The following is a 10,330-nucleotide window of genomic DNA, read 5'->3' as shown; positions in this document are numbered from 1 at the left end:
GGAAACATCAGGTATGTCTTGGTACCTCATGTTAAATTTATCAGATCTTAAATTCATTAGATGATAAATTCATCGGATCACAACAGATGGGCTCAAGATACTAGAGACACTGGGCCAATTGGCAGATTAAAGGTGTCCATGTTGGATACATCTGTGCTATACTGATGTTGCTTTTAAACAGAAAAAAAAAAAAGGAAATTATTTGGAATACCTTTACTTCTTTTAGCTGAAACTTAGGGGCATAGGTCTCATCTTCCAATTATTTTCAATTTTCTCTTTTTTTGCAATGCAGGCCATGATTGAGCAGAACCCTTCAGAACATGCTTTATTTTAAGATTCTGGATAATTGCTGTGAAATTGTAATTTGGGACATAGGAGTGCCCTTTTGAATCAAGACCAAAGTCTTTTACTCCCAAACATACACATGGTATCCAGCATCAGAAGTTGGTGAATTCAGTTAATAAGGAGGAATGGAATCTTTCAAAGTGTTTTGTGACATTTCATGCAAAGTTCTGCACTGACAATGACTCGATCACATATTTTGCAGCTGTTCATAGAGAACCTCCATGCCCAAGGGCCAGATCAGGGCTGGGACAGAGCAGAAAACCCCAGACCATCTCCAGAGAGGTTCAACCCACAAAACTGCCTCCTTCCCTTCCCACAGAGCCCGAAGAGGTCTGCTCCAAGACACATTTACAAACTGTCCATCCTTGGTCAGTGACCAACTCTAGTGCTGATGACAGAGAAATAAATACATAGATTTGGTGTCCCTGTGGTGAAGTCTCTTCTTGGTGGCACAGAGCTTGTCACAGATACAACATTGTGCTTCCCCTGTCCCAGCGGAGGGCATGGATGCACTTGGATCAGGAAATGCTGCTGGCGGTGCTGTCAGTGGGAGCTGCTATGCTCCCCTCATGGGTGGCTGCACTTCAGCAGAGCATGAAAACACCTCAGTTCTCTCTCAGCCCAACGTGCTCCACTGGGCTGTTCTGGGATCCACAGCTCCCAGGAACAATTAGTCCAATTATCTGCCCTGTGGCCCTGACCACCCCAAAACCAGCCCATGCCCTCGAGTGCCAGAGGGTGGCACAGACAGGGAGCCACAGGGTGCCTGGGGAGGAAGGTCAGGGTGAGTGGTGTCATCACCAAATCAAAGAGCAAGACAACCATAAGCAGACATACATATATAATATGTACAGTGGCCATGGGTGCATTTGCACCATGAAGGAAAACATCACATTTTAGACTGCAGAAAATGATCAAACTCTGGATTTTTTCAGTGCCAAGTGTCTCTAACTAGCCAGCAAAAAGAACAGGAAATGTCCAAATGTGGGCTGAATGACCTGGTGCAGATGTCAGCTGGGGAATTCTTCCCTTCTCAATTTCAGACACGAAATGCAAGAGCATTCTTTTATTTTTGCTACATGCTGTGGACAGAAAATTATCTCAGTAGTGTTTGGTTTGGTTTCTACTTTTTCTCTCACTCTCTTCAGCTTTTCCAGTAGATTCACTAGGACTGAAACACAGAGCTAAGGTACAGCCATTAATTCAGTCAGCAGAAATTCCCAAGCTTCTCTGTAGGAGTGACCCAGGCTTTTGGAACAGATTGAGATAATGCAGTGGAAGAAAAGCTCTGAACCCACCTAAATGCTCTCCATGTGGTCTTCAGTCAGTGATCTGTGGTTTTTCACTGTGGAGTACTGCTAAGATATCTCCAAAAGTGTCTAAGAAAGTTAAACCTGCTACCATTAATCTGAAATTCACCAGTGAGGAGGTTAAACCTCTGCAAGAAAACTACTGGGGGGTGCACAAGTTGTTGGAGGAAGAAGTTGTTAGAGCTGGTGAAAACCATTGCTCTGGTTACAAAATCAGACTGTCACTGAGTCTGTGCAGCAACTGGATTCAAAATATTTACTGCCAAAATTCAAAGTAGGTAGTGATGTGGGCACAGGAACCTCCCTGGGACGCTGCACGTTGGCAAAAATCAGCTGGCCCAGATGGAGTATTAGAGGACTCCCCAATATTCCAGCTGCAGGCACCTACAACATTACATCAGGCTGTATTAATTACTGGCTTGCACTGGAAGCAAAGAAGGAGCTTGGGAAAGACAGGGAGCTGAGGATAATCACCATCAATAATAACAGCAGCAGCAGCAGCTGTTTTTCCCTTGCTCATGTTCCTGGTCCCTAAAAGTAAGATGCTGGCTAGAACTGAGCTTTGGAAAGGCTGAACTATTAGCAAGACTGACAAAAGAAAAGTGCTCCTGCCACTCCTATGACAAGGCCCGGGCTGCTTGCAATCCAAAGGACTGAAAAATAAAAGGAGAGCTGGATGTTGCTGCTGCTGGCTCCTCTGTGCTGCCAGGGTGGGGAGTGCAGAACACCTTCCCACAGTGTGGGGGCTGGGGAAGGGGCCACTTCAGAACATGCACATCACAGGGTTGTGTGTCAGCCTCGGCACAGCCCACGGCCCCTGGGAGCTGCTACAAGATTGTGGCTCCAGCAGCATCTGCACTCCTGGGGTCCTTCAGGCCAATGATGAAACTGTTGGTTCTCCTGGCCCCGTGCACCAGGGACACCACTGGGACTTTATCCACCTGATGGCCCCTGGCCACAAGAAATGCAATGTCTTCTTCAGGAAACTCACCTGCAGGGATTTGAAAAGAAAGTTGGTAACTGAAACCAGGGTTGCCTTGGAGGCAAAGGTCTGTCTAACACTGCTGGGGCCTGCAGTGGGGGAAACCTGCCTGCTGCTCTTTCAGAATGTCCAAACTCACAAATTAGGACCTTGTGAAGTTTCAGATTTAATTCCATTTTAACTTCCAAGTCTGCAGGGCACACCACAGGACAGATCCTATTTAGATTTTCCTCTGAAATGGGAAAAGCCCAGGAACTATGGCTATTTGGTGTGGAATGAGAACCAAATTTCACTTATGGTTGGCTCTGGTGAAGTCTGGGGCAGTGTGAAAAACACCAAATAGACCAAGACTGACAGTAACAAGGACAAGAGCTGGCAGTACAGACTGCAGAGGCCCAGCACTGATGCTGTGTTTTCAGCACTGTCAAGCTACAGCCCTTTCCATAAGCCTTGCCTTCTTCCCAGCTGCTGGAATTAAGGGACATGGACTGAAAAGTGAAGGAATATAATTTATGTCAGTGGGAATAAAGTGCAGGAAGTTTTAAGCACATGTCTGGATGAAGCTGAGGCTGCAGCCTTGCTGAGTTGGATATTGTCCATGGCATCTGATCTCCAGAAGGATTTAAGGACAGGACAAGGCCACTGCCAGGAGATGAGCTGGGACAGAGGAAGGGCTGGGGAGAAGCACCTGAAAGAGCTTGGAGAGGTGGTGCCAGAGGGGTCAGGAAGCATTTCCAGGACAAGAGGGAAAGGACATGGCTCAGCAAAGGCTCCAAGCTTTGAAGAAGTTGAATTCTGATTTTCATCTTCCCCAAAACCCTCCACACCCCTGGGGACCCTAGAACACGGTGACCTGTGGTGCTTCCATTGCACTGTGCTAGGGAAATCCTGCTCTTTTCCTAAACTTCTGGATTTGTGTCCATTCGTGTCCCACCCAGTGTCCATACTCACTGTCAACCTGCAAGGTGTTGGACTGAAGCTGGGGGTGAAGTCGACCAAGTGACAAACTTTCACTCAGATTCTTGTTAAACGTTAAAACATTTACCAAAACCTGCAAGAGAATAAATTATCCTCAATAATAAAAAAAGCTATGAGAATAGGAGAAGCCAACTTCCTGAGTATGCCCCAAATTGGTGGCTCCAACATCTGCACATGCAGCAGGCAAAGGAGATTTTGAACCATTTACTGAACTGCATGAACTGCTGCAGGGCTGTGCACACTCTAAGAGGTCCTTGGAATGTGGCCTGTATATTGTTGCTTGTAAAGCATGACATTTTCAGGATAGCATGGGCTTTTTGTCACATAACTCCTGCTAAAGTAGCAGAGTTGTGTGTCTGGAGCATGATGTAAGCTCTAAAGAAGTGTTTGTTACAGCCAAAAGCTCAGCATGTGACTTCTCCAAACAAAGCACTAGGAAGCAGTTCTTGGCTTTGGTTTTGCTCTGAAGAATGCTTTCCAAAGGTAAGGAAACTGGGAGCCCTTCTCAGGCTTTTCTTTTCAGCAATCCATTACTGCTGTACATGCAATCAAGCTATTGGCAAGTACTTCACCTCCTTTCTTACAAATCATAAATTAAGAGGAACTGCCCAATTTATATTCAGTGTTGAGCTGGAAGAATTCAGTTGGAAATGCCCTAAAAGGAGCTTTTCATGTGGAAAAGGGTTAAAGGGCTGCCAGTTTCCTGCAATTTGCTGAATAAAAAAATGTGATTTGCTGAATAAAAAAATGCTCCTTCTTTTCTTAATCATCCTTAAGATGAGTTTTGAACAGGTACTAGAATGACAAAAACCATTACAGATTTTGCCAAAATGCTTCTCTTCTACAGTTATGAGTGGTGACACCAGGAAAGGTGCAAGAAAAATAAACTGGTAACCCTTAGAGATTTGAAACAACCCAAATGTGGAACTGGTGGCACCAAAGTTTGAACCAGTAACCTGTGGCCACCAGTTTTGACCCAGCCTGGGACAATTAGGAAGGGAAAGGAGGGGACCCTCCTCAGCCTTGAGCGAGCAGCTGCCAGGGAGGACAGGGCACTGACCTGCACGATGCTGCTCAGGGCTCTGTCGCCGTGGTTGGCTGCCAGGCTCAGGTAGGTGCCACACATCCCCTCCGAGGGCCTGACGATGGTGGGCAGCAGGAAGGAGCGCGGCCGCTTCCCAGGCTGAGCCAGGTTTGGCTGCAGTTGAAGAAAAGTTACACCAAAAAATGTCAACAAGCCAATGCTCCCACAGAAGGAACATGGAGCTCATCACCCTCTTCAAAGAAGAGGGTTTTACAATGCACAAGGCAGCCCTGGAAGCCGCCAGCACAGGTCTGCATTTGTTTCTTTCCAAAGCATTTTTCCTGCTACTTGTTACTTTTTAACCTGAAGGGCAACAATTCATGAAGAAACTGCTTAATACAAGTCCACATTGTTACTTAAAGCGCATCTGGGCTGCAGGGAAAGCAGGTAATGGTGTTGTTTGATAATTCTGCATTGTAATAATAACTTATGGACACGGAGCTCTCTGTTTTCTCACTTTCAGTGGCTCATATTATGAAAAATAGCAGCTTTCTACAGGCTGCTGTCTCTGTTATTAATAAGGCATTAAATAGTTCCTCTGTTGTGAAGATGAGAATAATACTGGAAAAAGAAAAGGTAAATAAAGAATTTGCCATGCCATTCATTACCGGCCTGGGAATGGAGTGGTTCATTGTTTTATTTTGCCAGGAGAAGTCCAACATCTGGCTGTTCAGGAGGATTCCAGAGGGTGTTACTATTCCACTGCCAAAGGGACGATTCAAAGAACTGAAAAGAAACACAGGAAATTTCATCAGAATCACTCCAGAGATTTTTGTACACCTCAAGGCTCTCAGGGCTCAAATTTTCTGTCCCACCTTGTCTTGATAGAGATTCTTTGATGGTTCTCTAGGGCTGGTGACACTGAGGAGAGACCAATGCACTTAGGAGCAGGAGACACCTATGCCACAGTAGTCTGTCCCTCCCTGTGTTTGAGGATTCCCCTTGCTGAGATGGATCTGCCTCCATCAGTCCCACATTTGCCACCCCCTCTCCCTGGGGAGCAGGTCCAGGCCACTGCAGCCACGTTCCACTGCCAGAGGGCTCCAAGGCTGCACGGGGCAGAGCAGCACCAGCCCACACATCTCAACCCACTCTCCCATTCCTCTGCTGCAGGACTGACTGGGACAGAGCAGCCTGCCTGATCCACGTCTGCTCCCACCCTGCCCTGCTGCTCCTACTCCTCCCCCTGCTCCCACCCCAGCTGTAGAGGAGGAAGAGGCCAATCCTTTACCTCACCACGGCGACGATGAAGTCATCGGGGCCCATGACCAGGACCTGGCTGGCAGCAGCCCCACTCTCCAGGGGGGAGGGAGGTGTGGACAGGAAGGACTGGGAGTCATTGATCAACTGGCGCAGGGAATTGGCTTCTGATTTGCTTCAGCAAGGAGGGAGGGAGAGAGGAAAGCAAGCTGTGAGCCTGGGGAGCTGGATGTGTCCTGGTGTCTCACACAGCTGGGGTCAGGGGTCCCGAGGGGCTGCACGAGGACAGGGGGCTGGTTTGGTTCACCCCGAGGAAGGAAGGGGTGACAAGGTGGCTCAGTCTGCACCGAGAGGCGCTCAGTCTGCCATGAGCCTCCAAAGGCTCTGTCTGCCCCTGTTTGCCCTCACCAGGAGTAAAGCCATCCTCAGTGGCCAAGGTGACAACCCCAGCTGAATGGCGGTCGTCAGCAGGAGGACAGGTCAGGCCAGCCCAAACACCAGCCGTGGCTCAGCCTGGCTCTGAGGGAAGAAGCTGGGCTCAAACCCCAGGCCTGGCCTCTCCTGTACAGCTGGGTGTTCTGCAAGGCCCCGAGCCCCACAGAGGGCCAGGGGAGGCAGAAGTGGCACGTGTGGCCATGTCCACAGGGACAGCTGTCTGTCTGACCCACTCAAAGGGAATGTTTAGGGTTGTGGCAAAGTGGGAGGAACCCTCAAGCTCAAGCTGGCTCCAGGAAACCTCTGAGTGAGGACATCCTGTGACCCATCCCCAGAGCCCCGTGCCTGTGCTCAGCTGTGATCCTTGTAAAAGAAAGAGCCCTGGGAGGACACTCAGGGTCTGACCCTTCCTTCATAAAACAGAGGGAGAAAAAGCTCAGGGCACAGCACACCCAGGAATGATACCCAACCCACACATCCTGCAACTTCACCTGCCTGTCCTCCTCAGACATACCTCACCATGCCTTCTGCTGTGTGAGTGACAGACACGTCACCAGATGGGTCTCCCAGGTTGCTCGCCAGACTCAGGGCTATTTTTAGTGTCTAAAGAAAGAAAGGAAAGAAAGGAGAAAAGGAGGAGAGGAGGAAGAGAAGGAAAGGAAAAGAGAGGAGAGGAGAGGAGGAAGAGAAGGAAAGGAAAAGAGAGGAGAGGAGAGGAAGAGAGGAGGAAGAGAAGGAGAGGAAAAGAGAGAAGAGGAGAGGAAAGGAAAGGAGAGGGGAGGGGAAAGGAAAAACATTTATGTGGCCCTGGAAATATAGCTTCTAATACTCCAAACTAGAAGAGGTATCTGGTGTCCTCGTGTGTTGGCTAAAGCTTGTGAAGAAAAATTACCAGAAGTCTGGGTTCTGGGAATACCTCAGTGCAAAGGCTGCCACATGTGGGTATGGGAACCAAGGAGCCTCAGTCCAGCATGGCAAACTGTGCTGGAGGAGCCAAGTGAATCCAGCAGTATTTGTACAACCACAGAATCACAGAATGGTTGGAATTGGAAAGGACCTTAAAGCTCACCACATTCCATCCCCCTGCCATGGGCAGGGACCGCTTCCCATGTTTCTCCAACCTGGTCTTGAATGCTATGAGGGATGGGGTAGCCACAGCTTCTCTGGGCAACCTCTGCCAGCAGCTCACCATCTCACAGGGAAGAATTCCTTCCCTATATCCCCTCTAACCCTGCCCTCTGGCAATAGGAAGCCACAAGTGCAACATCCCTGGCAGGAGCTGATGTCCAGCTCAGGGGTTCAGCCTCACAGCCAGCTGGCACACAGGGTCTCCAGGATGCCATTTACCTTCTCATTCCATTCCTGAATGGCCACCACAACAGCAGGGACCAGACTGAATCCCAATGGGACAGAGGTGCTGGGCTCGCTGCTGCCTCTGGACCCCAGCTCTGCTGGCCCAGCACCAGTGCTGAGCAGAAATGAGCTGTTCTGCTCTCCAGCTGCTGCCCAGCTCCTGGCTGTAAACCATCCAAAGGGCTTGAAAAGAAAGCATCAGTCCCAGTACACATCAGGGAATGATGGTGCAAAAGGAGGAAAAGATTTGGTTTCTCAGACATGCAGAATCCTGCCTGAGCCAGTCCATTGAAAATGGGAAGATGCAATCTCAAAGGACAGGGTTTATCCAGCCCTGGGACCACAGCATAGCCAGGGCAGAGCCATGAGGAGAGAGTTGCTCCTCAGCCAAGCCAGCCTTGAGAGAGAAAGGCTGAGCAGAAACACACTCAGCATTCAGCTGGCAGGTTGGGCCATGGTCATTCAGGATCCAGAACAGCCCACTCCCCTGCAGGCAGCCAGCGAGACGTGGCTGCTGCTCTGGAATGTGCCACACAGCAACAGCCTCTCCTTGGTTACCAGCTGTGTGGAGAGCAGAACGTGACAAAGCTCTGGAGAAGGCAGCATTTCCATGGAGCAGTGTCCTGACCACCACACCGTGTCAGGGGGACAAGGGTTTGGAGGCCAGGCAAGAGCTCCATGGAAACAGCAGAGCACTTTCACCCCAGAGGCTGAGGAGCTCTTAACCTTGGTCCTGGTTGTCCCAGGGCTGGATACCTGAAGCTGGCCTAGCACTGAACCTCAGCCCCATGCTGAGCTGTGAGACCCAGGCAATCAGGATTACACATCTCCTGAAGTGACTGCCTTGGAGCTGGAGGGTGCTGCTCCAGGATAACCAGCAGGTGAAACTCTTGGCAGAGGAAATAGATTCACCCAAAGCTTCCTGAAGAGAGCTCAAAAATGACTCAGGTGAGCCAATCTCCTGTGCCTCTGCACAGCGTGTGACATCTCCAGTTGCTGCATTTTTGCTGAGACACTTCCATGCACTCATTGTCCTGTCTGCTACAAGGGTGTAGTTAAATCCTCAATTAAAATTCCCAGCTGTTAAAGTCCAGCTGTGGATCTGTAAATTACCAACTCATAAACCCTATCTGTACATCTGTGGAACATCTAAGACCACAACTCTGCTTACAGAGCAGGAGACAGAACACTTGTTCAACCTCCTAGAAAGCTGCAAGGTTTTGGCAGGAGAGTCCTAAATACTGGAAAAATTCTGGACCTCAGAGATCAGGACATGGGCAAAAATGTAAACATTTTTTTAAAATGTGAAGTATTGGGTAGGTTTTCCTTGTCATCACCGTGTAGAGGCTTTTCTTGCAGCACACCTTGCAGTGCCTCAGGTGCTCTGCAATGGCAGAGGTGGAGGAACTTGATGGGACCACCCTCAGGTGCTGTGGGGTCATTCTGCAGAGATGACTGTATACAAGAGAGGGACAAAGCCACAGTTTGCTCTGAAAAAGCTCTTCCTAGGCAGGAAAGATGCTCCTGCTCAGCCTCTGAGACAGCAGCACTGCTCAGTTTTACACCTTAGCAGTCTATTTGCTCATTCTCCTCTGGGAATAACATACAAACATTTTTGTACAACCACAAAATAAATAAATCATTCTCCAGCAACACAAGCAATTCAGCCAAATGTTGAACCTCCTCTTACCTCCACCATCCAGTGCAAGATATTCCCTCTGGATCCTTGCCTTGTGATGTTAAAGCCCTCGAGGATGTTCAGTGCTGAGATCAGTGCAGGACCTGCATGTGGAGGTGGGGGGGTGAAAACCAGGTGCCCTGTGGAGGGAAGAGAGGAGGAATGAAGCTGCTTTTGTCAGACACCATCCAGTGAGAGCACTCATCCATGAGGACAGCAAAACCCTTCCTGATTCAAGGGGAAATAATAGAAAGCAACATGATTTGAGAAGGGTTTCCCAGAACATCCCTGTTGTATCTTTCTGTTTCTTCATGAAGGATGAAGGAAGCCCAAACAGAGATACTTTTTTACTTCTGAAAGTCAGTTCTCATTGGTTGGCTGTTGGTTTCTAGACTGCAGTATGGAGGAATGGAGATGGAGTTATAGAAAACCATAATGGTTTGGGTGGGAAGGAATCTTAAAGCCAATCCAGCACCACCCCCTGCCCTGGGCAGGGACACCTTCCCCTGTCCCAGGTGCTCCCAGCCCTGTCCAACCTGGCCTTGGGCACTGCCAGGGATCCAGGGGCAGCCCCAGCTGCTCTGGGGCCTGTGCCAGGGCTTCACCTCCCTCACAGGGAGAGATTGCTTCCTAACATCTATACTAAATCTCTTGTCTTTAGCCTGAAATCATTCCCCTTGTCCTGTCACTCTCTGCCCATGCTAAAAGTCACTTTCCCTTATTTTTTTATTAACCTCTTTTACATACTGGAAGGCTACCTAAAAATTTTGCAACATTACAGCTATAAGGAGGGTAAATACAGGGACTGCTAGAAAATATTGACATTTTAGAAACTTCTTGCATAAAGTTAGCTTTTTTTCCCTTTGGGAACTGTCTTCAGCTGTAGGTCCAGCTTCTATTGAGATGTTGCATCAAGATATGACCATGTTGCATCTTTAAACTTCCAAGGGAAAAAACATTTCAAA

General features: G+C 48.7%; 1 protein-coding gene across 1 annotated transcript in view; it reads right to left on the bottom strand.

Moving 5' to 3' along the window:
* Positions 1–1,171: 1,171 nt before the first annotated feature.
* GGT7 (gamma-glutamyltransferase 7) overlaps positions 1,172–10,330 on the bottom strand; it is a 17,534-nt gene continuing 8,375 nt past the window's right edge. Inside the window, exons 9-15 of the mRNA XM_031063127.1 lie at positions 9,378–9,505; positions 6,849–6,937; positions 5,931–6,074; positions 5,308–5,425; positions 4,676–4,813; positions 3,589–3,688; positions 1,172–2,646 (exon numbers count right to left, since the gene is read on the bottom strand). Of these exons, the coding sequence (XP_030918987.1) occupies positions 2,483–2,646; positions 3,589–3,688; positions 4,676–4,813; positions 5,308–5,425; positions 5,931–6,074; positions 6,849–6,937; positions 9,378–9,505 (881 nt within the window). The 3' untranslated portion in view covers positions 1,172–2,482. The remainder of the gene's footprint in view (positions 2,647–3,588; positions 3,689–4,675; positions 4,814–5,307; positions 5,426–5,930; positions 6,075–6,848; positions 6,938–9,377; positions 9,506–10,330) is intronic.

The sequence above is a fragment of the Geospiza fortis genome, unplaced genomic scaffold (genome assembly GCF_000277835.1).
Source record: "Geospiza fortis unplaced genomic scaffold, GeoFor_1.0 scaffold657, whole genome shotgun sequence".
Taxonomy (NCBI): Eukaryota; Metazoa; Chordata; class Aves; order Passeriformes; family Thraupidae; genus Geospiza; species Geospiza fortis.
The sequence above is the reverse complement of the archived record's forward strand: the minus strand, read 5'-3'. Positions and strand labels throughout refer to the sequence as shown.